Source organism: Taudactylus pleione, unplaced genomic scaffold (genome assembly GCF_031769625.1).
Source record: "Taudactylus pleione unplaced genomic scaffold, aTauple2 ptg000749l, whole genome shotgun sequence".
NCBI classification, from domain to species: domain Eukaryota; kingdom Metazoa; phylum Chordata; class Amphibia; order Anura; family Myobatrachidae; genus Taudactylus; species Taudactylus pleione.
In genome coordinates, this window is record NW_028285151.1 from 1,761,958 (window position 1) to 1,789,888 (window position 27,931).

General features: G+C 42.2%; 1 protein-coding gene across 4 annotated transcripts in view; it reads left to right on the forward strand.

The window, feature by feature from the left end:
* ACACB (acetyl-CoA carboxylase beta) overlaps window positions 1–27,931 on the forward strand; it is a 156,288-nt gene that overhangs the window by 70,137 nt on the left and 58,220 nt on the right. For all 4 annotated transcript variants that reach the window (XM_088457281.1, XM_088457282.1, XM_088457283.1 and 1 more), the window contains 21 exons: window positions 89–187; window positions 275–384; window positions 2,183–2,293; window positions 2,590–2,799; window positions 3,497–3,667; window positions 5,048–5,209; window positions 6,073–6,236; window positions 7,954–8,104; window positions 8,374–8,477; window positions 8,668–8,749; window positions 12,583–12,728; window positions 13,805–13,955; window positions 14,262–14,396; window positions 14,573–14,719; window positions 15,368–15,556; window positions 15,645–15,745; window positions 17,324–17,412; window positions 24,203–24,327; window positions 25,888–26,001; window positions 26,834–26,947; window positions 27,358–27,447. In XM_088457281.1, coding sequence (XP_088313407.1) covers window positions 89–187; window positions 275–384; window positions 2,183–2,293; window positions 2,590–2,799; window positions 3,497–3,667; window positions 5,048–5,209; window positions 6,073–6,236; window positions 7,954–8,104; window positions 8,374–8,477; window positions 8,668–8,749; window positions 12,583–12,728; window positions 13,805–13,955; window positions 14,262–14,396; window positions 14,573–14,719; window positions 15,368–15,556; window positions 15,645–15,745; window positions 17,324–17,412; window positions 24,203–24,327; window positions 25,888–26,001; window positions 26,834–26,947; window positions 27,358–27,447 — 2,765 coding nt within the window. The remainder of the gene's footprint in view (window positions 1–88; window positions 188–274; window positions 385–2,182; window positions 2,294–2,589; window positions 2,800–3,496; window positions 3,668–5,047; window positions 5,210–6,072; window positions 6,237–7,953; window positions 8,105–8,373; window positions 8,478–8,667; window positions 8,750–12,582; window positions 12,729–13,804; window positions 13,956–14,261; window positions 14,397–14,572; window positions 14,720–15,367; window positions 15,557–15,644; window positions 15,746–17,323; window positions 17,413–24,202; window positions 24,328–25,887; window positions 26,002–26,833; window positions 26,948–27,357; window positions 27,448–27,931) is intronic.

The window sequence follows — 27,931 nt, forward strand, 5'->3', positions numbered from 1 at the left end:
ACAGTTAATTTAGCGAATTGCTGAATCAAGTCAAGAGGGCTTAACAATAAACAATGTTTAATATCTATAATTTACCTTTTAAATTTAGGGCCACCCAGTCAAGCAATGTGGGCATTGGGAGACAAAGTGGCCTCAACTATTGTCGCTCAAACTGTAGGAATCCCAACCTTGTCTTGGAGTGGAGATGGTATGATGTTTCGCAATTATTGTACTTCCTTTCTTTTTGTCCTTATCTAAACTGACAGTTCTTACTGTGTATATATTTCTGCTTTAGGTCTTAATCTAGAATGTAGCTCAGAGGACAAGCAGCAGCAAAGTGTTATTTGTGTCCCTCCTGAAGTGTATGAAAAAGGTTGTGTGAAAGATGTGGATGAAGGCTTAGAGGTAACAGTTACAGTTGGGCATTAAAAGAACATTGTTCACTGTTTTCTCTCTCTCTGTTTTCTCTCTGAGCCTTCACAATGCTGACGTAGTTATGTGCAATCATTGCTAGTTATGTTTATGCATTTTTGCCCAATTTTCATTTTTTCCAAAGTGTGGTAAATGTACCTAAAATTTGTTTGCATTACTTGTGTTTCAAGTAATGATTAGGTAATGCCTTTGCTTAAAAAAGTAATCTACCCAGGGATATATATATATATCGGTCTGAGTGCCCCTGGCAAAGTAAGGGACTGGTACCCCCCATGTTTATGGAATAATTACACTCTGTACTTATAACCTACCTTATTGAGCCTGCCTAATTAGATGTTTAGTGCCCTGGGACTAATGCCCAGGGTCACTTGCAGTGGCATGGGCCTAAAACCCATCTATTAGTGCAACAGGCCTATTGCCCGACTACTCTGGTGGTCTAGGGAAGGGTAAATTATAGGTAGGCCTCACAGAGGGCCTACCTGATACGGTGGGAGAGGATGCTGTGGGCAGTTTAGGTCTTTTGTTTCCCCCACTAGCAGCACTCTCCGGTCCTTCGGCTTCTTGCTTTGGCTACTGGCCCGTCCTGGCGAGCAGTGCTTTTCTTATTCCGTGACTGGTTCTTTCTTCTTTTCTTCGGGGTCTTCTTTCCTCCCTCTTTGTTACTCTCCCATCACAGCAGAGCACCCCTCTCAGCACAGCACCCCCTCTCAGCTCACCTCATAGCACCCCCTCCCATTACAGCACCCCTCTTGTATCCCTGCATCCCTCTCAGCTCCCCTCACAAAACATCACCCCTCTCAAAACATAGCACCCCTCATCCATTACAGCACAGCTCCCCTCTCCCCTCACAGCATAGCATCTCTCTCAGCTCCCCTTACAGCACCCCTTTACCCATTACAGCACAGCACCCACTCACCCATTACAGCACCCTTCTAAGCTTCCCTCACTGCACAGCACAGTACACCTCACAGCACACCTCAGTGTGCTCTCCCAGCATGGCACTCATTACAGTACAGCACCCGTTACAGCACACCTCAGTGCACCTCCCCTCACAGCACTCCTCCCGTCAGAGCACACCTCCCTTCACAGCACAGCATCCCTTACACTGCACCTCCCCTCATATTGCAGCACCCCTGACAGCACACCACACCACACCGCTCCCTACCCTTCAGAGTCCTCAGCTGCATTTTGAATTTGGCCCCCAGCTGCAAGCCAATTAGGGGCAGGCACACCCCTGAATCTACCCACTTCTCTACATCGCAGCCTCTACTCAAACAGGACTCCACCTATTATGTGAAAACTTTATTAAAAAATAATTGTATAACTGAAGTTGATTCAGTGTTCAGCTTTCTTTTATAATACATTTGCATATATACAGTACAATTTTCATTGCTGCATCTCAGCTCATTTGGCTTCCTAATAATTCAATCGATAGTCTGATTGGGTCAAAATACAGATGACAATTATCTTTCAATCGGAAAACACAACCATTTGTGTGTTTAGAATTTTTCATAAATTTTTTATAAAGCAATGTATAAATGTACAGTATATGTAACTTGTGAACAAAAAGTGAAATATGGTCATTTTAAGAGCATAGTTAATTCTTTCCACCCTCTTTTATTTACTTAATTCTTAAAGTGCTAGTCACATAAGTTCATTTCATCTCCGTCTTTAGCGAGTGTGCAATGTGTATACATTAAGTCAAATAATATCTCTGTGTAGAAATGGAAAGTTGAATGCACAAATATGGGTTTATCTTGCTGTCATCCAGTCTGCAGAGAGAATTGGGTATCCAGTCATGATAAAAGCATCTGAGGGTGGAGGAGGCAAAGGCATTCGCATGGCAGAGCGAGCAGAGGATTTCCCCAATCTTTTCCGGCAGGTGAGAATTTGGGCAGTAACAAGTGTACGTTCCCTCATTGCAGATTGTTGTATCAGTAACAGGGCTTCTTTATTCATGACATGTACCCCTGATTTACAAAGGAAAGTTTTTTAAACTAGATCTGAGCAAAGATTTAGTATCTGGTACCTGCCCAGCTGGGTGAGAGTCTGATACATTCCTCTGCTTTAGGCTGTAAATAATATTAGCGATGGCAGTACTTAGAAGGGACCAGCATATCATTGTAAATTAGGTAAGCATCATGAGCAGTATGATTTCCTCTTGTCTTATTTACTCAGGTTCAGACAGAAGTCCCCGGATCCCCCATCTTTGTGATGAAGTTAGCTCAACATGCCAGGCATTTGGAGGTCCAGATATTGGCCGACCAATATGGAAATGCTGTGTCTCTCTTTGGACGTGACTGTTCCATACAAAGACGACATCAGAAGATCATTGAGGAAGCTCCAGCCACAGTAGCTGCTCCATCTGTGTTTGAATACATGGAGCAGGTGGGCTCATTCACTGCTTGCTGTCTCTCAGTAGCGCCAGCGCGTTTGGGTAGTCCACAATTAAGAGTATTACACTAGTACACTAATCTCTAATATAAGGAAATGAAAGGGTTAAGCAGTGCACCTCTTTTACATTTATTGGTGAATTTAAGTGGACTTAACACTAAACACTGGACTTATCAAATCTTTGAGGTCATCTAACTCTGGAATTTGCTTTCACTTGGACTTCATGTTGTATTATATTATTATTATTATTCTTTATTTATATGGCGCCACAAGGGTTCCACAGCGCCTTACAATGTACATAAACAAATGAGCACATAAGAAAACCATTATTAACAGTACAAACAATGCAGGACAGATACATGATTAATACATTGCTGCATAACACTTAGATAAGCAGCATGGTGTCAGCAACCAAGGGTGGGGTACTGTTGTATATTAAAGTATAATTAAGTGAAGGAGAAGCACATGAGGGAAGAGGGCCCTGCTTGTGAGAGCTTACATTCTAAAGGGAGGGGGCAGACAGACAGAGGTGACCCAGACGGGCTGGATACAAAGGTGACACTAATATAACATTTATGGAAAGGTTAGTTTAAACTTAAGAGGAAAAAAAATGAGTTGATCAAAATTGCAAAATTGTTGATCTCTTAGTTTTAAACTTAGATTATAAAATGCCATCTTTCACCTTTCACAGTGTGCAGTACGGCTGGCTAAGATGGTGGGCTATGTTAGTGCAGGCACTGTTGAATATCTTTACAGCGAAGATGGGAGCTTCCATTTTTTGGAATTGAACCCCCGCCTTCAGGTGGAACATCCCTGCACTGAAATGATTTGTGATGTCAACCTTCCTGCTGCTCAGTTACAGGTATGACAAGATGGCTGACAGTCTCTCACTTCAAGCACTATTTGCTATCTTTTTTGTAGGAATATGTGTATTCACTGCATAATTGGAAGTCGACAAGTTGTTGGGCTAACTAAGTGATTTTAGCTATGTTTGAGTGTATAAATCCCTCACAGTTATGCTTAATATTAGTGAACATAGCTACCCCCATAGCCTATAAGTGGCACCTCCTACATAGTATATTTAATAATGTAATATATCATTTGTGAGCTGCTCTGCTGTCTGCAGCTTGACCCTGTCACAGGATCACGCTAAACAGTATGCACAGTCCATGCGGCAGGTACTAGGGCCCTGCTGTTACATTGGCTTCAAATGGTTGAAATTAGGAGCATTAATCAACTAATTGCCTGATTTTCTTGTAGGATGTAACGGCAGAGATGATGCCATATAAGTAATAGGCACATGGCAACTGGTATAGCTAACAGTTCTTAGTACATAGTAAAGATGGCAGATGGGGTTGTGGATGCTTTGACTACTTTCCAGATTGATTTCACACATGGGTACTAGATATTTTAGCTGACACACATACACAAATATAGATATATTTTAGAACAACTTTAGAATAGCAGTTTTCATGTATCCTCATCGGAAAATGTTGCTGCAGGCTTTGTCACCTTATTTTCATGTGGCCAAAACTGTTCTCCCCTATTATAAACGTGGATCTGAAACTGCTGTTGTATATATTGCACTCTCCAGAGAATAATTGCAAGTTAAGGGCCTGATTCAGAGCCGAACGCTCTGACCAGAGCGCTCGCTCTGAATCAGTGCCCTCCTCCATGAAACTGGAGCGGCCCCCTGGTCGCTCGCATAGCTGTGGGTGACCACCCACAACATATGCGAGCGTCCATGATGATGTTCGCGATGGTCTTGACCATCGCGACCATCGGGCTTGCGACGGAGACCCTGCGGTAGGGTCTCGCTGCCGCAAGCCCTGGAGTGATTTTGGCTCTATCAGAGCCAAAATCACTCCCACTGACATCACTAGTGATGTCAGTGGGGCCGGCTTCAGACGGTAGGCGTTCCCATGGGAACGCCTCCGTCTGGGCAGCCACGCCCCCGGCACGCCCACAAAAGGGGGCATGCTGTCAATCAACATCGACAGCACGCCCCCTTTGGTGCGAGACCCGGAGCGATGGAGAGCCCGTCGCTCGCCGGGTCTCGCGCATGCGCAAGACGGAGCTCCCTCCGTCGTGCGCATGCGCAGTGGGGGAACATCGACCCGCTTACGAGCGTCCTGCGCTCGTGAGCGGGTCTGAATGACCCCCTAAGTACTTTACATTTAGACTCTAAGAATTCTTTATGAAGCTATATAGTTTTTCATAACAGCACTTTTTCTGTATTCAGATCTCCATGGGAGTGCCACTATACAGGATTAAAGACATAAGAGTGCTGTTTGGAGAGACACCCTGGGGGGATATTCCCATAAGCTTTGAGAACCCCACAAATGCGCCAAACCCAAGAGGTCATGTAATTGCTGCTAGAATAACCAGTGAAAACCCTGATGAGGTAAGAGTTTTATTTGTTTGCATGTTTCATTGTCAAAGGGTTATATCCAGTAGTAGTGATTGTTCTGCAACTACCACACCAGTGAATTTTGCCGTTGTTAGAGGTATATATGTATGTATGTACGTACGTATGTATATATGTATGTATACATATTATAGCAAGAGAGTGGCCGGCACTCACTCCCTGGAGATATTCACAAATGTCCAGGTACAAACTGCAATGTAAAGTAGATAACCAGAAGCGAGGAGCAGCGGCATTCACAGGACTTGTAAACAATATATGGTGTAAAATTCTACAACTCAGTCAACGTTTCATTTTATTCAACTTTCCTCAGGACAATGAAGTACAGAGTATTAACTTTATAGTAGAAGACACCAAAAAAAAAAATATAGTGAATGTAAAAACAAACACTGCTGCCCTCTAGTGTCTGTTTTTATGTTCACTGTATCTCTTCTTTGGTAAAAGTTTTTTTCACATTGTCCATCAAACGCCGGGCATGCTGGGAGTGCATGTCGTAGTAATGTAACGTCACACCAGCCCCCGTTGGCGGCACGTTGTGGGAGTGTTCAATGCACTGGGGTGTTTTCTATTATAAAGGTAAGACTCTTTTTGTACTTCATTGTCCTGATGAAAGTTGAATGAACTGCTGAAACATTGACTGAGGTGTGTGTGTGTGTGTGTGTGTGTGTGTGTATATATATATATATATATATATATATATATATATATAGCTATAGAAAATGCAAACACATTTTTAATTTATATGATCAATGAAAAGGGCAGGAGGACTTTATAAACTGTTAACATCTTTGTAACAAGCACTGCTTACCATGCTTTTTTAACTGATGTCTGTTTTCTTTCAGGGGTTTAAGCCCAGTTCAGGGACAGTCCAGGAGCTTAACTTCCGGAGCAACAAGAATGTATGGGGATACTTCAGCGTGGCTGCCGCTGGCGGCTTACATGAGTTTGCGGACTCACAGTTTGGACATTGCTTCTCCTGGGGAGAAAACCGTGAAGAGGCTATCTCGTTAGTGTTGCATAGTTATCACAATAGCCCTTCCTTTACATATGGCCTAGTCCTAGGATTAGATTTTTTTTTATACTTATGCCAGCTCATTGTCCTAGATAAATCTAAACTCAGCATGTTCTTTTCTGTTTCTTTGCTTGTTACCAGCTGTACACTAACCGTTGTGTTTTGGTGAATCTCCATCTGACATCGATTGTGTTTAAAATGCAGCAAAGGTGCAACAAAATAAGGTTGGAAAATGCTGCTCTTTATATGGAGATGGGAAGGTCCGTGTCAGTTTTCCAGAGTACAGCAGCAACTGGGGCACTTCCAGATTAACACAAGATCTTATGTGTGTTTGTTGATCTCAAGCTGGAATTTGTAAGCAATAGAAGGCTTTGCATTATAAGTTTCAGAGCTGTGGGAGTTCAGGGACATCACTTGACCTCGTATTATCGAGTACGTTTTTGTTCGGTCGGAGGTTCCCAAACTCAGGGCATCCCAACAGTTCAGGTTTTAGAGATATCCATGGTTGAACATAGGTGGTCAAATAAAATTGACTGAGGTACTAATATTGTCACCTGTGATCAAGCATGGATATCCTTAAAACCTGGACTGTTGGGGTGCCTTGAGGACCGAATTTTGGTACCTTTGGGTTAGGTTGTTGTGAAAATTACAAACTGCCCCCAACCTTACTGCTGTCAAACCTTATATACAATAGAAGCATCAGATAAGTAGCAGATTTTTACGGGATGTAGTCTGCATCCCGACAGTCAGGATGCCGGTGGTCACAATACCGACAGTGGTAACACGACTGTCAGAATCTCAACAGACTGCAGAGGTAACTATTCGGGTCAGGGCTAGGCACTAGGGGGAGGGTTAGGGTTAGGCTACGTGAGGGGAGGATTGGGGTTAGGCTGTGGGAGGGAAGGTTTTGGGTTAGGCTGCGGGACGGCAGGTTAGGGTTATGCTGGGGGACAGGAGGGGTAGGATTAGGCTGCGGGAGGGTAGGGTTAAGGTTAGGCTGTGGGATGGGAGGGTTAGGGTTAGGCTGCGGGACGGGAGGGTTATGTTAGGCTGTGGGAGGGGTGGGTTAGGGTTTTAAGACTTTCAAGAATCTGTCGGGATGCCGCTGTCGGTATTCTGACCGTCGGGATCCCGTACCCAACCCGAATTTTACAAATATTTTATTTTTCTTGCACTTGGAATACTTGGATAGTTTGAGTTTATTTTGTCAACATTCATCATGTTGACATTAATTCTAATGTCGTTATGCAGCATGTCACATGGTTAGCATGCTTACATCACTGATGAAATGTCGACATGATTAGAATGTTGACGAAACGGTCCCGGTGATCACTTACCTGGTAGGCGGCTTCCGCTTATCTTCTAGGTCTAGCGGTCAAGTGATGATGACTTCCAGCGCTCAGCATTGAGTAAGGTACCTAATCGCGGTCAGGTGATGATGACTTCCGGCTTCCAGCAGTGAGCAAGGCCCCTAATCCTAACCCATAACCTTCCATTCTTGCAGTCTAACTCTAATTTCAGCATTTTGTAGAATGTCAACATTGCATATTTTTACATTTTGGAACATGTCGACATCCTGCAGATGTCAATTTATCAACCATGTCGACATAATAACTGTTGACATTGTGATTGCATCCCCTTCAGATTAACCATGAACTGAGTTGGCAAAGTTGGTGAATCTTTCACAACTTCCAATATCTGCATTTTACAGGAACATGGTTGTGGCTCTTAAAGAGCTGTCTATACGTGGAGATTTCAGGACCACAGTTGAATACCTCATCAAATTATTGGAGACTGAGAGCTTCCAAAACAATGAAATTGACACTGGGTGGCTGGATCACCTGATTTCAGAAAAAGTCCAGGTATAGTCCAAGCATTTCTTCTTCTCAAAGTCCATTGTTCAGCTTACAGTTATTGCATGCTGTGCTAGTTATAAAGGATGATTCCAGGCTGTTTGTAATATTTTAAGATTCATATGGTGCTGGGCTCCATATTTACAGATATTGCGTGCTAGTAAAGCTGTACAAAGCTAGTATCTTTGCTTCACTAGAATAAACTGACTAGTTTTATTATTTTGATGGCCAATTGTAAAGGTAGACACTGTTTTAATATTTGTATGTATCTTTCTAAGGCTGAGAAACCAGATGCTATGCTTGGAGTGGTCTGCGGGGCTCTCAATGTTGCAGACACCTTGTTTCAAACCTGCATGAATGAATTCCTTCACTCATTGGAGAGGTACAGTATTGGCTTTCTTGTATCCTCCTATGTCAGTGGGAGCAGTAGAGAGCAATCATGTTAGAGCAAGGATGCCATGTATCTCAGAACTGCCAATTTCATCAGACATCCCGGCATGTTACCTTATTTAGATTACTCTTTGTTACTGGTCAGATTTATGTATATCATCAATATTTTCTTTTTCTTTCAGGGGGCAAGTCCTTCCTGCAGCCACACTGTTAAATATTGTGGATGTTGAGCTGATCTCTGAGAGAGTAAAATACAAACTAAAGGTAAAATTATTTGGTGTAGTCTGTGTGGTATTCTGAGCACTGGGCATGAACTAGAATGCTTTGTTAAATAGTAGCTGTATTTACTTGTCTCCCAGCAGGCTTCTGCTTAGCACTGTAAAAAGTGGGTCATGCCGTGGTGCTAGGAAATAACTTATACCGACTTCCCAGCATTTTAGTTTTACCTGCATTTACGTGGCTATGTGCACAGGAGATGTGTCCTGATAGCATCTGGTCTGCAGTCAGAGTCCTTTTCTCTTGTCTCTCCACATGCAGAATCAAAGTGGAAAAAAGCTTACAAAGTGCTTGTATGTGCAAACCCTACCATAAAGGGGGCTCCCATTATCTTATGTCTTGGAGTTTGCAATTTACAAATAGGAACGTTTCCACCTAAGCCTATTCCACCTAAGCCTATACTAAGCTCCACTGACAGGGGGCAGGTCACTGTAAGAATAGCTGCCAACCTGCAAAGAGGAATGAGAGTCCTCTTACGCTAAGCTACAGTAGCACAAAATATAGCTACAAAAAGCTAGCACAAAATGGGAATGGGAAACGGAACTGCCCCCGCTCGGCGTGTGGAATCACAGGCACATGCACAGTACGGGTCATGCATCAGCGCAGAGGAGTCACAACCAGAGATGTACACTAACCATGGGTTTAGCACAAATCTCTGCATCAGCCCCATAGTCCCACAATTAGGAGGCTAATTAGACATGTAAAAAAACCAATCTCCTAGAGTAGGGGTTCTCAACCTTTTTTTGTTGAGTAACATATAGCGACTATGGGCCTGATTCAAAGATTTACGCAAACCCGATGGTTTACAGTACATCTCCATTGTTTTTTGATCCGCACATGCGCAAAAGCTGCACTGCCCATGTGCAGATCCCGGGCTGCGATGTTGCTCACAGTGTGCAAAACGCTGCAGCATGATTGACATGTTGCTGGCATTTGGGGACGACAATAAGCAGCGTCACAGAAAACGGGCGCGTCGACCCCGTTTTTTGGGTGTGCAGAAGCCTAGGAAGCAACTTCACTGGCTTCAGCAGCAGCATGAATTTCCCAGCCATCCCGTGTAACCTGAGGATTTCTTAAATGACCGATGTTCACAGAGATGTCTCATGCGGCATTAGCATATTATGTCACAGCCGCTGCGTTCAAAGAACAGCGCCTGTGTCATATGCGTACATCTCTGACTCAGGCCCTCTGGGCATAGGTCAAGTACCACTTTCCAGAAGGTATGCGTTTCTAAATATGTAAACATTTGTGACATTACAATTTTACATAGCACATTGCCCCCTCCACATAGCTCTCACTGCCCCCTCCACATAGTTCTCATCGCCCCATCCACAGGCTAGAAGTCTGCCACCCAAAACACACCTTCCACCTCCCCCGCTGGCACTAACCGCTAATGGTAAAGAAAAACTGACAACAATCACACACTTTGCCAGGCTTCTGGAGATCAGAATATGCAGTCACTCCAACCTCAAGCCCCCTCGGTCTCTCTCCATCCTCATGCCACCCTGTCTCTCTCTCCATCCTCATGCCACCCTGTCTCTCTCCAGCCTCATGCCACCCTGTCTCCAGACTCATGCCACCCTGTCTCTCTCCAGCCTCATGCCACCCTGTCTCTCTCCAGCCTCATGCTACCTTCTCTCTCTCTCCAGCCTCATGCCACCCTGTCTTTTTCCAGCCTCATGCCACATTGCCTCTCTCCAGCCTCATGCCACCCTGTCTGTCTCCAGCCTCATACCACTCTCTTTCTCCAGCATCATGCCATCTGTCTCTCCCAAGCATCATGCCCCCCTGTCACTCTCCAGCATCATAACCGCCCTCTGTCTCTCTCCAGTCTCATGACCACCCCGTGTCTTTCCAACCTCATGATCATCACCTGTATCTCTCCAGCCTCATGAGCAGCCCCTGTATCTTTCCAGCCAAAGGACCACCCCCAGTGTCACTGTTTTCTGGGCATGCATAAATTAGCCACTGTAAAAGCTGCAAGATGGCTTGTGCAAATCAATAAAATTAGACAATCTGTTGGGGACCTGCCATACTGGGTAGATCATAGTATGACATTTGTCAAAGATGTCTTATTTGCTTTATGAAAAGGATCCAAGTTGAGAAAATAAATGAAGTTTAGGATATATATATATATACAGATGGACAGTAGTAGATAACTATTGGTGCAACTCCTTATGTTTCCACACTTACACAGGGCTGGTTTCAGTATCTTTTTACTTTTTTTGTGCTTTCAGAAAAAGGTCTTTACCTGACCCTTCTCGATTTTGCTAGTTTCATTAATCCCACATATAAACCCTTGATGTCTGTCTCCTTTAGACAGGAGATTATGCTGTTTGGATTATTTTCTTGAATTTATTCTAGGAAGCCAGTTGTCCTAAAGTGAACCGCAACATCATCACATATTTCAATTCTATTGGATGTCTTTGTCATTTTATAATTATTTATTTTTGGTTGAAAGTCACGGTGACCTCTGAAGCTATTCTGAGCCTGTCTACATGCAGTGGCGAATTTGTGATATAAAATTGGTCCGGGGGTAAATTTACTAGTTGGCAGCGTTTAAGTAATTTCAAACCTGCCAGAACCTGAAGGACAGGTTCAATTCACAAAAGGCAGTATTTACTAAAGGTCGTTTTGAAATCTGAGGTTCCTATACTATAATGGTATAAAACATTGATAATCATTTGATGTTTTATTCTATTTTAAAGTGTGGTTTTTCTGCGTTTCGAAACATAATTTGCAGAATGTAATCCCGCCAGTAAACCCCCACAAATCCACTGGGATTTCAAACCTGCCCCTTAGTAAATTTACCCCTAGTCTCAATGAAACATAGAACATGACCCTAACCTTCCCCCTAGTGCCTAACCATAGCACTAACCCTCCCCCTAACCCCGCTACTTACCTTCGGGATTCCGGCGGTCAGGATGCCGGCGCCGGGATTCTTACAGGTGTTGGGATGCCGGCGCCTGCAGACGGGATATTGACCGTATGCCCTATTTATCTATATATCCTAATCTATCATTATTTATATCTATCTGTATGAAAGTGGGTGCATGTTTGTGTGTGTGTGTGTATATATATATATAACACCGGTATATATGTACATACATAATATGCTATTATTACAATTTGTTTTAGTAAGATAAGTCTTTTGGTGCCAGATATAGTTGAGATTGGTGAAGCAGCATAGTTTGATAATGTGAGATACAGTAGTCCTGTAGTATGTCTCAGAACTTTCTGAATTATTTTACTCACATAATCAAAGCCTGTAATTGGGATTTGGTGGTGTGTATGTTAATTTAGTAGGAATAGGATATCTTAATAAGTTACAGGACTTTACCAAAAAAGCTAAAGTTGATTATAGAACAGTCCTGGCAAATTGGTAGCCTGTGGGCATGATTTGGGGCTCTTCTAGGCTACTAATTTCCTGACAAACACCATAGACTATATTGTATAACATTATATTTAAATAGCATATGCCCTGTATGTATGGACAGCAGTGGTCTCCACAATTGGTTAGAACTTTATACAATTGATTGGCGAAGCGGTAGAAGTCCTTATGTAAAACCTCTAGTCTTATTTTGGCCATATTCATCTATTAAGTGGTAAATCATTGAAAGTCTATAAGACTGAAGTTTCCATATGGGAAACAGGGGATGCGGTCAATAACCTTACCGCGGGGATTCCCAGGATAAAGGCTGTTTTGAATAGTTCTTTTTCTTTAGCAAGAGAATTATCCCATAAAGCAATGGGCATTAGATCACTACTAAAGTGTACATACTAAATGCATGGATTCCTTTTACAATACTACTTTAATGCAGGTCGCCCGGCAGGCTCTCACTACCTATGTGATCATTATGAATAACTCTCACATTGAAATAGACGTACATCGTTTAAGCGATGGTGGATTGCTGCTGTCCTATGATGGAAATAGTTACACCACCTATATGAAAGAAGAGGTAGATCGGTAAGTATGGGCTTATTTTATTGTTGACTTGTTGTGATTTGATTTTTGGCTCTTTGTAAAACGGTTCTCCACTGTGTCTATTTACACTAATGTCTTCAAAACATGGTTTCATGGTATATGAGATACTACAGTCAGAGGGGGTCATTCAGACCCGTGCGCAAGTACCGATGTGCTCGCAACCAGGTCGATGGGTAGCCCTGCGCACGCGCAGCGGCCGCACTGCGCGTGCACAAGCCCCGGAGCGAGAGAGAAACTCTCTCGCTCCGGAGCTCGCTGCGTTTTGGAAATTACCCCCTGGCCCGCCTTTTTGTAGGCGGGCCGGGGGGGTGGTTTCCAAAACAGAGGCGTTCCTTAAGGAATGCCTACAGTTTTGTTGGCGGCCGCACTGACATCATCAGTGATGTCAATGGGGAGCTTCCTGCTCCATCAACCTTAGGGTCTGGTCGCAAGCCCCGATGGTCGCGATGGTGATCACCATCGCGACCATCACCTTGGTCGCTAGCTAAGCCGTGGGTGGTAACCCACAGCTTAGCTTGCGACCAGGAGGCCGCACCAAAAAAAAGAAGCGCCCGTCCTCATTCAGAGAGAGCAATCGCTTCTTGCGACCGCCTCTGAATGAGGTCCTGAGTCCTGTTAAATTGACCTGAATACAGGAAGAATAGCCATGGTGAGATAGTGGCATCCTTCCACTGCATTTTCCACCAGTCATGATTGACATCTGAATGTTTATGGAATCAGCAGCTGTGCCCACACATATTGCTAGTTGTGACCTGTTTGTCCAAATGTAATTTATTGATATTTGCCTTTAAAACAGGACTGCTTCTCCAGAGAGGGTTATTTTTTTTCATTTTAATTGTTTTCTACAAACACCAGAGGAAGTAAATTATATCTGAGTATATGAAATCTTTTTGGGTTACATATACCGTGGAACCATTGCCTCAAATTGTTATTTTCATGCATTCTTTCTTTGCATTTTATAATTGACATTCCCGATCCCATATAAATAAATTATACCCATGCAATTTAGTCCAGTAGGAAAATGGGACTAATATTTAAAAGAACAATTTTGCCCCTAGGTATCGTATCACGATAGGTAACAAGACCTGTGTTTTTGAAAAGGAGAAAGACCCCACAGTACTGCGTTCCCCTTCAACTGGCAAATTACTTCAGTACACGGTGGATGATGGGTCCCACGTTAATGCAGGAGATTGCTTTGCAGAAATAGAGGTACTTTCCTACAAGCTTCATCCACGCTCTTGTCTTTTCTGTGTTTCACCTTCTTCATGTTTTGATCTCTTGGACATTGTCTTCTACGTGACTTGTCTCAATTGTGTATAATTCAATCAAGGCTTGATGCAATGTAGATAAAGGGTAGGTATGTATTTTTGTTTACGGTAATGGTACAGTGGAATGGTCACAGAGTGTAAACGTAAGGCTTTCCTGAATGATAGAAATGCTTTGTCTCTATTCATGTACAGATATTTATCTCTGGAAAGGGTAAAAGGTAAATAGGTATCAACATTTTGTTTTAAGGTAATGAAGATGGTCATGACATTACTGGTGCAGGAGCCTGGTCATATTCGCTATGTGAAGCGTCCTGGAGTTGTTTTGGAATCTGGTTGTGTCTTGGCTCGTATCGATTTAGATGACCCATCTAAAGTCCTTCAGGTAAATAACAAGTATGAAGACATGTGGAACTATAAATATGCAGAACACCAGTCAGCAGCCTATTTTTCTCTGTAGCCAGTAAGCATTGTTTATTTCCTAGATCAATAGAGCACTTACGTCTTAACTTATATTCTCCTTCTGTAGAGTTGTGATTGTTCATTCTCTTTGGTACTTAGGCAGAACTGTTCACTGGGGACCTCCTCCCACAGCAGACTCTGCCTATCATTGGAGAGAAGCTTCACCAAGTTTTTCACAGTGTGCTGGAAAATCTCATAAATGTGATGAATGGATACTGCTTGCCAGAGCCATACTTCACTATCAAGGTGAGTGCATTGATTTATTTTAAGAGGTTTGAGCAAACTTCATATATAAAGCAAAGATGTGTGTGTCATAGTCAGAAAATAAATACAGAATGTATTCTTCATTATTGCACCCTGCACCTGTCATAACTCGTAAAGTTTGTCTATCCTGTCTGGGGTATCGCTTTCTGCTCTGGTGCTTCTAGCACACTCAGCTGATGCAACAAACTGCTGAGATTCAGTGATAAGGAAGTGATAAGGTGCCAGCCAATCAGCTCCCAACTGTCATTTTTCAAACACAGCCTGTGAGATGACAGTTGGGAGCTGACTGGCTGGCACCTTATCACTTTCTTATCACTTTTCACTCTGTCTCCTAACACTGCTTAGTAAATAGACCCCTTAGAATATAAATTCCACTGGCGTAGCTGCCATCGCACTTTAACTAGTTGCGCCATTGCCAGTTAGGTTCTGTAGTAGGTGCAGTTTTTGTGTGGCCCACAGCTGAGAGGGCCCATGTCTATTTAAAATTTTTGATACGGAGCTCACAAGTGTCTTGTTAATCCCTGGTAACTCCTTATATCTATCTAATTTTTTGTGTTTGCTATTTCCTTAGTATATGAAGGATGCCTATATTTATTATGCTTTTTATAATTATATCCTGCTTTACAACAGTTAAAAGAATGGGTTCACAAGCTGATGAAGACCCTGCGAGACCCCTCTCTTCCTCTTTTGGAGCTGCAGGAGATCATGACCAGTGTATCCACTAGGATTCCACCCACCGTAGAGAAAGCCATACGCAAAGTAATGGCTCAGTATGCCAGTAACATCACCTCAGTCCTGTGCCAGTTCCCTAGCCAGCAGGTATGAGCAGGGAGACATGTACTGTACCATAGAAAGGGTGCGTTAGAGTTGTTGTGGTACAGAAGTCATTGGAATATGTCCTTTTCAGATTGCCAATATCCTGGACAGCTACGCAGCCACCTTGCAGAAGAAGGCAGACCGGGAGGTGTTCTTCATGAACACTCAGAGTATTGTGCAGCTTGTGCAGAGGTACCTTTACATGAGTATACCTGAAATGTAGCAAGTGAAACACTGCTGAATGCTAAGAATAGGGCAATAATCCATGAACAGAATTATATAAATATAATACATTAGCACATGGCTTGATTTATCATGCAGTTTGTATAGACAGCACCTGTTCTGGTAAGTGCTCCCACTCTCTGACAGACATTCACTAACACACAAGGAATACATGAACACAGAGAGGCATAGATTGCAAAAACAATAATAAAAACATACATACATGACAATTAGTTACTCCTATATGTTTAGATCACGTATATGATCTACAACTGTCATTCTCTTCCTCTCTGTATGCAACTGGCCTCCAGCCATCCAGTAGTCCTAATAACTTGGCTGCTGTACCAAGTGCCTTTCCCTCTCTTGGCTGGTGATGTGATACTGTCCTTGCATACATCACTAAACACTTCCCATTACACTGTGTCCTCCTGCTTGTTTACATTGATTCCCATAATGTACTACACATTAATCCCCATTCTTTATACTAAAACCTCTACATACACCATTAAATCCCCATACATTAGACTTGTTACCCACTCTTTGCACTAATATCGACACACACTGCTATACCTGACAGGCACCCATTACACTATATCCCCCTTCTGATTAATACACTGCAAATACTGATTTTCACTAACACAAAACTTCATACATAACTTGAATATCTGTACTGTATGAAGCACTGCACATCGCCAGGTGCTGAGTGCTAAGAGAAAGCAGTATTAGTAGCTTTAAGGGGCCTATCCATTAGCAGATGTATTTCTGAGCGATGAAGACAAGAGAGATCCTTTGAAAATTCCGGTGGCTGTGCTGAACGATATCTGTCATGTACTCATGTACATGACAGATTTTGGCAAACGATGAACGATAGCGCATGACATCATTCAGGGAGTGGATTTTTTTCTCTGCAGCGCTCTGTAGCTGCTGCTAATATCTTTCGTTGTTCGTCGTTTACCGCATATAAACCGGTATTGCTAATATCGTACAGCTATATGCGATAATTGACCAACATGTTGGAAAGATGATAGATGCGATTTATCGGCCACGGGAGTGCGCATCTGTCATCATTCAGGGCCTATCCATTAGCAGATATAATGAACGATTGAACAATATATCATTCAATCGTTAATTTTATCTGCTAATGGATAGGCCCCTTAAGAGTGCAACAAAAATGCAAAAAGCTTAACAAATGATGGTAAAACAAAATTCACTTTTTTGCAAGAACAAATAGGATATTTCCTAGAGTATAACAGGTTTGTCAGTGCATTACAATAAAACAATACAATACGTTCTCAGATAATGACTCTTGTATAGACCAAATAGAACCTTGACATTTATCAGCAGGATCCCTCATTCATCTCCCTCACCCAGAGATTACAGCAGGTTTTCAGGAAACTCCTGTGTGTTAGTCCTTAAAATTCTTCAATAGGTGAATAGCACAAACATTAGATAGGTCCCTGGGATCATGCTTTTTTAATCTGCATGTCAAGAAGAGACCAGCCCACAAACTTCTATTGCGCATTGTACAAGTGTATATTTGTTTGACAGATATCGTAGTGGAATTCGTGGTTACATGAAGTCAGTAGTGCTGGATTTGCTAAGAAGGTACCTACAGGTTGAAACTCAATTCCAACACTGTGAGTAGCTTATAACAATGAACTACTGTATGCTTGGTGACCTTTCCTGCTTACATTTGAATTTTGTGCTAAAAAGTAATGTTTTCTATTACAAAGTAACCTGAGAGTACAGTCTGTAAATATGCAGGATTATTTTTATGAATTGTTTGTTTCCTTTAAAGGTTTCAGAATTTGTAATGTATTTCTTATTCCCTATTCTAAGCAAATAAGTAAAACTTTATAATAATAATAATAATTTTTGAGTACATTTAAACAGCATGTTGTATATTCAGTGAGATGCTTTTTTCTGTTATTTTTACTAAGCAATTTTTTTGTTCTTGACAATTGTTATATGCTAGTTCCAATTAAAGCAGGATGTTTGTATTTCAGTTAAATGAATTTCTCTGATCCTATTGGGAGACACTGCGACCATACTGTATAAAGGCTGATGCAGGAAATGTGCATAGACTCAGGAAGCTCCTCCCCCTCTATGTCCTATCCTTCTAATGAGCCTCAGTTATTAATTAAGCACCAGAAAGGGAAAAATGACAAACACACACCAACAAGAATGCTGTTTTCCAATTAATAAACATATAAACTGTAATAATAAATAAAACAACATGTGAAGAGACAAACTGTCAATCTGTTTCCCTAATAGCTGACGTCCTATCCAGGTAGACTAGAGCCTAGTAGAAAATTTTCTTTAACACAGTCAAAAGCTATTACCTAAAGAAACTGAGGGCCTGATTCAGCAGTGGACGCAATGGCGAATTACGGATGCAGATCGAGCGATTGTTAGACATCACGCATGCGTATAAGCGTGCACATCGAATGCATTTCGATTACAGACACACAGAGGAATCCATCGCAATGTGAGTGACAGGCTGTCAGTGTTTGGGGGTAGTGACAGGGGGAGTGGTGGTAAAAACGCAGGCTTGTGTGTCTGAACGCCATTTCGTGGGCCTGCATAAATTAGCCACTGCGATTGCATATGCAGCATAAGAGCTCTCTGCGTGCAAGGAGACTTGCAGTGTGTGCGGTTGGTCAGACTTGATGTAAGTGCTGCATGACTGGCTGATGTGCGTCGATGGTACCGATGTTTACGCAGAAGAGTGACATTGGATGGATATGAGAAGGCAGCAGTGGGCGTCTTTATGTCAGCTGTGCTTTGGCAGGCATTAGCAACTGTGATCCGTAAGAGATTGCATTTGTGTCCGTTGCTTAATCAGGCCCTGAGTATCAAACCACTGGCTAGATCGTAACAAAGATAATAGATGGGTCAAAATAGAGGAGGAAGTATGACCCCACTGCTTCTCACACACAGAAATATAACCTTCCATACTTTATTTATTGTAGTATCTGACAGAAATAGCTTTCAATCACATTTTAGGAGAGACCATTATTTGTTAAGGGGATACAGTCAAAATCCCAGCGTTTAAATACCGACGCGGGACTAAAGACAGGCGACGATATCCCAACGCCAATCTAAATCCCGACACCGAAATCTAGACAGATTGCTTCCTGAACGAAGGTGATCTGGGCAGTGTTAGCGCTTAGCCATGGGGGGGGGGGGGTTAGGTTTAGGAACCCCCGGGGGGATTTGGGGTTAGACACCACCCTGGGAGGGTTAGGTTTAGGGTGCGGGGAGGGGAGCTTGTGTTTAGGCACCCCCGGGGGAGGTTAGGGTTAGGCACCACCGGGGGGAAGTTAGGGTTAGGCACCACTAAGGGAGGGTTAGGGAACTTACCAGCCCCAGTTGTTATTTTCATAGTTCGGCTTGCGGTGTCGGGATTTTGTCAGACAGCTTCCCGGCCGTCGGCATTTCATACCCGACCCGGTTTTAAGAATTATGGCTTTAATAGCCACGCTGCTAAAGCCAACTTAACTATATCCTTAGTTAAGGATATAGTAGTTTGTTTCCGAATTTTTAACAAATTGGGAAACACTGCTGAACTTGTTGGAATGTTGAGTCTTACCCTATGCATAATCTTCATTGCCTGATGGTTTTGTCTGTCATTCCTGTGTCATTATAAATGTATGACCAGTCCTTTTATAGGAGCATTCAACACTATTTGACCTGCATTGACCACCAAAGAACATGCACATGCTTATCTGTGCAGGGTACTGCAGCCAAGGCTGACTGCTTGTAAGCAAGAGAAAAAAGGGGAACATGAGTTATGATACAGGCTGAGGTGCACAGCTGTAAATGTGCATGCGCTACTGCTGGCACTAGCTACACTGGGTCCCATGGTCATGGCCTCCAGCAGTATTGTCCAGACGTCCTCTCTGGGAGTCTTTCCCGATGAGATCAGGTGAAGGCAAGGGTTGAATTCTGGTCATGGCTCAACTTTTGTCCCCAATCACTAAGTGAGAGCAATGGTGAAAGAAAGAAGGAAAAAAATAAATAAATACTATATATAGATAAAGGAACCTGCCTTAGGCCAGTTTTGTGCAGAGGTGCACTAACTGCTTGGGCATCTAGGGCCGTATTCAATTTGAGGCGAAAAATCAGTTTCTGCGTGTTTTTGGCGGAAACTTTTCACCGATGGCGTCATTTCCGCCTGTTTGACTTTTACCCCTTATTCAATTTGGAAGACTTTCTTCCTAGCCGGAAAGTTAATGCAACGTAATAGGCGAAAAAGTTTCGCCTATGAATACCAGGCGGAAAAAAGTGCAGAATTGGGGTTTTGGGGTGCAACGTTGCGGGAACCCCCATGTAGCCTTCAGACAGTCCCCCAAAGGTAATCTGCGTAAAAAAAAACAAAACTTAAGGGCACCCCAAAAAATTACTGTGAAAAAGGGGGCAAAAAAAAAATAATTGGGGGTACAAACTTAAAAACGAGCGACCTTGACTCTGGGGGGGGGGGTCCCCAAGTATGCCCCAAGTGTTTTATTGATTGCAGATGCTTGTGGAAGGTGGATTTTTCAGAATTTTCCAACTTCACTTTAGCAACTTTTAAATATGCTGGCCCCCATTTTCAAGTACCCCAAATTTGCTGGGATAAGTTCTTTTCTGGAAAAAAAGCTCCTAAATACTATTCTGCATCACGTATAGAAAAACGCTATTTAACAGCTATTGAGCCCGATTAAAATCCCCAAATACCTTCAGCAAGCCAAATCGGGGGGTGCCATAGCTAACCCCCATGTCAGAGCATCTTTTGGGGGGTGTCAGGCTGATTTCCCAAAAAATTACAGTACTTGCCGCCTGTTTCAGTTTCGCCGGGTCCCGTTTTCGCGTACTCCCATATTGAATACAGGGTAAAGCAGGGACGGCCGCAATACTTTTCCGCCTACAGAACAGGCGAAGTAGGTGGAAAGTCCGGGCCGCGAAAAAGTATCGCGGCTCGGCTCATATTGAATACGGCTCCTAGTTGAGGTGTGAATATAAATATATACCAGAGAGAACAGCACTCTCACATCACATTAAATTACTTGCTCCGGTGCTCACCCAGAAAGTGGCACTTCAAGGACTTAATAGGTAATTAAGTACTTGCTTAATATGATACGATGTTTCAGAATTGAATCAGTCATCAGGGAACAGTAAGAGAACAAATATGAGTCCTTTGAGTGCTGTTTCCTTATATACGAGGGTGGTTCAATATATAAGGTAACGAGACCTCTCTTTGCGTAAATTTATTCAACTCCTACATATATGTATAATCATGGCTTGGTACAGATTATTATTCCACATAGTCCCCATATTTGTCTAAGCACTTGTTCCAACGGCACACCAAGGTGTCTATTCCAGCATAGAAGATATCAGTGTCAAGCGCCTGATGCCAGGACATGATGGCTTGCTGAATTTCACCGTTGGTTGCGAATTGCCTTCCACCCAGCTTCTTCCTCAATGGTCCAAATAGAAGGAAATCACTCAGTGCCAGGTCAGGGCCCAATGGTAGCGTCGTAACAAATTACGTGTGCGGTTCACTAAGTGTGACCTGGTGTTCTCGTGTAGCAATATGACGCCTGTTCGCAGCAACCTAGGTCGTTTTTGACGGATTGCCCTCTGCAACCGGCTCATTGTGTCAAAATAGCGGACAGCATTCACGATATGCATAAGCAGCACAATAAGATTATCATTAACAGGCAGCAAATCCTATACCAAAGTGGTCTAAAACACTTCTAAACAACGTCTATAAACAGTAATTTTTATAGTATTGCACCCTCTTTTAGGGTATAGAAGACTTCTCCACTCTAAGGGCCATATTCAATTAGACATGAAAAGCCGAGATCCGCGAAAAAGTATCGCCGATTGTGTCTTTTCGCGTGGCGGAAACTTATCTCCGTATTCAATTCCACCTGCTTTTCGAGTACGCGGAAAGTCAGTGCAATAGGCAAATAAAATTTGCCTCTGAATAGCAGGAGAAAAGAAGTGTAACATTTTTATTTTGGGGTGCAAAGGTGGGGGAGACATTCAGAACCCTTGGCACAGCCCCTCAAAAGTACTTTCATTTTGGGGAGCGAAAAAGCACAAAGTGGGGGGACAACTTCAAAAACTAGCGAAATAAGATTCTGGGGGTGCTCTAAGAAAGGATCAAGTGTTTTGGGGATTGCAGGTGCTTTTATGAGGGAGTAATTTCACTTTTGTTAAAATTTAACTTTACAAACTTTAAAATATGCTTGCACCCATTTTCAGGTACCCCAAATTTGCAAGGACTCCAAAAAATACTGCTTTATGCCATTCTTCACCACTTATGCAAATACGCTAATTAGAAGCTATTGTACCAACTTAAGTACCCCAAACAGAATAATTAGGACTAATCGGGCACTACTACATTGATCCCCAATGTTTCTGCATCTTTTTGGGGGGTTCAGGCTGATTTTCCCCGATTCTGACACCACTTTCCACCTGTTCTGACTACGCGTGTCGCCGTTTTCGCGTCTTTTGGAATTGAATACAGCGAATAGCGGGGACAAGCACACAATAAGTTTCCGCGGCCAAAAGACGCGATGTAGGTGAAAAGTCCGGCAGGCGGAACTTTATCGTGGGTGCTAAACTAATTGAATACCGCCCTAAGGGCCTGATTCAGAGCCACTCGTAAGTGGCAGCTCGTTCGCTCCGAGCGATGTTTGCCCAACTGCGCATGCGTACGGATCATTATACGCATGCGCGAACCAGTCAGTGCGGCCGAAATTCATGTGCTCGCAAAATAGCGAATGCCTGCTAATTTGAGTGACAGGATGAGGCGTATGTGGGTGGTAACAGGGGAAGGTACTTGAAAACGGGGAGTGGAGATCCGATCGCAGGCGTGCTTAAAGGTCAAAACGGGCGTTTTATGGGTGTGCATATTTAAAACAGCAGCGTCATTGACCACGTCACTGGTTTATTTTATAGCCAGAACTGCTCGCAAAATAGTGGTAGCAAAAACCAACCACAAGAATAGCGAGCAGCTCATACCCTGTTCGATGTACTCGATTAATCTAATAAATAGCGGACATGACGTAGGATGCGAGCGGACAGGGGGCGTAGTTTCCCAAAAAACGACCGCAAGTTTTGTTCGCTCGTTCAGACCTAGAGGCGTGAACAGACCGCAAACAGCGAACGGTTCATTTGAATAGCCACCCCTATTTTCAGGACGAGCGAGCGCTAATTGCGTCCGGCTCTGAATCAGGCCCTAAGTCCCAAGATGAAAAGACAGTCACAGGTTGTGTCAATATAAGTGTCCACCGATATCTTGTCACTTCAAACTAATATAAAATGGTAGCAGTTCCTCTCAGATCTCCAGGGAATCTTCTCTTTTTAGGGTGATATCCACCCAAACACTCCGTCCCATAGGATCACATAAAAAAGAAAAAATGCTCCATATTGTATAGTATCGCTTTAATAAAGAAATATATGACATCATACACAACCACTTAAAAAATAATAAGTAAATTCCACCATACACATATATGCAAGACAGCGTACCGTGTGGTTGGGGTGCAGTGTCCAAACACCAAGAATAGCATAGGCAGTAGTCCACAAAGGTCTCCCAGGATAGACTTTTGGACCTGCTGGTAGTCTTGGAAAGCTAGCGACCACTTCATCCAACACCGGTACCAAGCGTGAACACTTTTTGGGCAGATGTAGGTCATGCCTTGCTATGTACATGTTAGGAGTGTTTAAATGAAAAGGCATGAAGAGGTTTCATGTTTACGCTTCCCTACTTTGTGGTGCATTGCATTTTTCTCCCTACAAAAGGTCTTGAGTTCTCCACCAAACTAGGCGCAGCTTGCCTTTCCATAGGCTGAAATGGGTGTGCACCATGACATACATTTGGTATCAGGTAGACACATAAAAAAACATTGTGTATGCTCTTTCGGAGCAGATCATCTAGCAACTCCCTCATCTCTCCCACTTACTATCTTACAATAGGCAATACCGCTCCTCTCCCTCCTTGCATTTACCCCTTCTCCCCATTTTTCATCCAAAAATGATCACTTAAGAAAGCTGCTTTTTTTTTTCTATTACGGATTGTGTTTTGTTGTTGTCCTTATGCTTCTATTTGTATCTTTGTATTTCTGCTGATGTTAGTATACATATGTTTAAAACTTAGAAAACATTGTGGGTCCACAGATTTTGCGGCAATGTCTCTCTTCAGCATATTTAAAAAATACCATGTACTGTACTTTGCCTTTTCTGTTTCCTTGGTAAATTTGCCTGATGAAGTGGCCCCATACGCTTACATTTTATTTACTTATGGTTAGCCATTAAAGGTTTATTTTTTACCACACTTTCTTATGCACATCTTCCTGCAAGTAATTTTCTGTGTTTTTTTAAAGATATCTTTAATAATGGGGTGAATGTATAATGCTGTTATTGTCATTTTAGCTCACTATGACAAGTGTGTGATAAACCTGCGTGAGCAATACAAACCAGATATGACTCCTGTATTAGAGTGCATTTTCTCACATGCCCAGGTGGCTAAGAAGAATGTCCTTGTCACTATGTTAATTGTGAGTATTACATCGATCACCTACTTGTATTGTCTAACTTTTTTTTCATGACTGTTACATTTCAGACTGGGGGGGGGGGTGATGTACTAAGCTCTAGTAAGTGATAAACTACCAACCAATATGCTCCTAACCGTCATGTTACAGGCTGTGTTTGAAATATTACAGGAGCTGATTGGTTGGTAGTTAATCACTTTCCAATTTATCTTTTTCCAGCTTAGTACATCTGCCCCCCAGGCTGTGTAACATAATGGGCTTTCTTTGCCACCCTTGCTTGGGTACCTCCTAATGTCCATAACCAGCCATTTACTGGTCACTTGTACTAATGCCATTTGTCCAAACCAGACAATCATGAACTGTATGTTTCAACTACACAGTGGCAGTGGGTTGGGGGTGGAAGCTGTCATCCCTGTTCATGTATTGTCAGGGTGTGATGGTGGTGGTGGTAAGCGTTTTCTTCATCCTGGCTCCAATAAGTTTGAGCTGGGACTCAAAGATTTATGGGTCTATTTACTAAGCAGTGTTAGGAGACAGAGTGAAAAGTGATAAGGTACCAGCCAATCAGCTCCCAACTCTAATTTTTCAAACACAGCCTGTGAGATGACAATTGGGAGCTGATTGGCTGGTACCTTATCACTTTTCACTCTGTCTCCTAACACTGCTTAGTAACTAGACCGCTTAATGTTTTATTCTCCCACTCAAACTAAGTTGTCAAACTTTTGTCATCTCTTAGAAGAATGCTCCACAGGCTGGCAACCAAATTCTGGAGCTGCAGTTGCTGTAGCCAGAGCTCCTAGAGCTCAGCTGTGGTGTTTTGCTCCCTGGGACAACTAAAGTACCAACACTACCCACTGATCCACTAGGTCACCACTGTGATTGATTTTTTCATCTCTTTTTAACTTTAACACTTATACAAATTACAAATTAATAAGGAGTTTGCACAAGCAGATCTGTGCTGACAGTATGAGTTAAAACATTCCCACAAGCATGTGCCAGGTGAGGGAAGGGGGTCACTACGCATGGGGGTGCTAACACAACGGGCAACGTATGCCCATTTGCTGAGCACGGCTTAGGTGAATTGTCACTGTGCACTCTGAAATGAATGCATGCAAGTGCATGTTATGCAGAGTCACATTTTGTTCACATTTACAATTAGGAATGAAGAGGCACACCTGGATTATAAAGGGGTTTTCTCACAAAGGCAAAAATTTGTTAGGATATATTCACGCAAATGCGGGCTGTGCAAAGCTGGGCGTAAGTGATAATACTCCTCTTTGATGGTGTATATTTTGCACCTAGTATTGGTCATGTGATGAGGACTAATACTAAACTAGGCATTAAATTGATTATGCTGATAATGTTAGAATGATGATTGTTGGCTGTGGGTTATAGATAAACCTATGAAGGCTATAGATAAAAAAAAAACACTGTTCTTTTTGTACCATGTTTTTAAGAAATACCTTTGTCTCTTTTACAAAGTTCCCATAATAAACTAGTCAATTTTATTTATTGTATTGCCAAATGTATACATTAATACATAACTAATCCCTATTGTCAATGCAGGATCAGCTTTGTGGTCGAGACCCAACCGTTACAGATGAGCTAATGAATATTCTAAATGAACTGACCCAGCTAAGCAAGACTGAGCACTCAAAGGTTGCATTGAGGGCTCGACAGGTAAGACTTCCCTTCATATTCCTCTCTTGGCCCTTAGATTACATAGACTCCATGCAATTATTTCAATCTATATTTAGAGATAACTCTTTATACCAGGGGTGGCAAAACTAGGTCCTCGAGATCTACCAACAGTTCACGTTTTCCAGGTCTCCTCACAGAATCACAAGTGAAATAATTAGCTCCACCTGTGGATCTTTCAAAATGTGTCAGTGAGTAATGACTACACCTGTGCACCTGCTGGGTGACCTGGAAAACGTGAACTGCTGGTAGATCTCGAGGAGCGAGTTTGGCCACCCCTGCTTTATACAATCTGTATACCCAAAATAGCTGTCTCACCTCTGCCTTATGTTCATGGTTTCATGTATTTTATGTAAAGCTAAACCTCTCTTTTTGGAGAAAAGTGCTGTATAAATAAAAACATTTTTTACTAGTATTTTTATTACCGATTTGTTTGTTGATTGCTGCCCAATATAAATCTGACAACTTTTATACATGTTACTGTATTATGATGCATTTAGATTTCACATTTAAAAAGCAAATGTTCTTATGTGCCAGGATTTTACTGCAAACTATTTATAAAGGAGAAAGAATGCAAAGCTGCCACCTGGGCTGGAACATGGATTAAACCGAATAGGAACAAAATAGATGCCGATAATTTCCGACTATTGTGCAGCAGTACAAACGTACTATATGGTAGTAGCCATTTGTGTTATTTGGCTACTGATTACAGCCCATTAGACTGACCTGTGGTTTCTCTCTGTAGTCCTCTGTATAGTAAATATATTTGTTTCAGACTGTAAGGTACAGTTATTCATTGTATCTCTCACACTAGGTCTTGATCGCCTCTCACCTTCCCTCTTATGAGCTGAGACACAATCAAGTGGAATCCATTTTCCTCTCTGCTATAGACTTGTACGGACATCAGTTCTGCCCAGAAAACCTCAAGGTCAGTTTTTTTTTATTCCAAGAAGGTAATGGCAATAGATTAAGATGTGATTTTGATTTGTTAATTTTTTTTAGTATATAATGCCAATTACTTGTAGTGGTAGCTAAAACTTTCTTCTATTAGTGCTTCAAAATATGTATTGTTGTTTATACTGTTTTTCAAACCATTTGGCATACATACTTCTGTAAATGAAACTGGTCTTTATACAAGTAAAATTGGGAAAGTCGTAATTTTTGACTGTATTAAAAAACAATTATAATCCAGCAGAATACATTACAGCAAAAGGGCCTGGTATAAAATTAAAGCCTGCCATTTACAGTGGTACCTTTCCTCTGTTAAATGTCTTCCTTCCCCTATGATAAATGTCCCCCTCATGTGATATGCTTTGATGCTTATTATTATGTTTCCAGAAACTCATTCTGTCCGAGACCTCAATCTTCGATGTTCTACCAAATTTTTTCTATCATATCAATCAGGTGGTCCGAATGGCTGCACTGGAGGTAAGGATTTATTTTCCTGGGGTTTGAGGTGTACAAATGTGATGTCCATATGTATTTATTTATTTACACAACCTACTGTTATTGAATGCATTTTAAAGACAAGAAGTCTTTGGGATAAAAATGTTGACGTATTCGTTTTGTAGGACCTGAATCAGTAGTTATCTCAAGTGTGCATGTATAAGTACTGTTAGTGATATGCAGATACAGTAGTTGAATCATCGAGTACCAAAAGTACATAAATTGGTGCTTATCTGTGGACATAGTTGATTCAATTTTTTTTCCAAGAGTATGGCCTGTTCATAGGTTCCTGTCTCCAGAATCAACCATGGACTTTTAATATGGTCCAATCGTGGTGGTGGAGTGGGTGAAAATAAATCAAACAATATTGTAATACCCAAGAGATAAAGTATATCTGCTCATTTGTAGCCTGGAAGTATGTCTTCCTCTGTTTCTAATTACTTCACACATATTGTAAGTACAATAC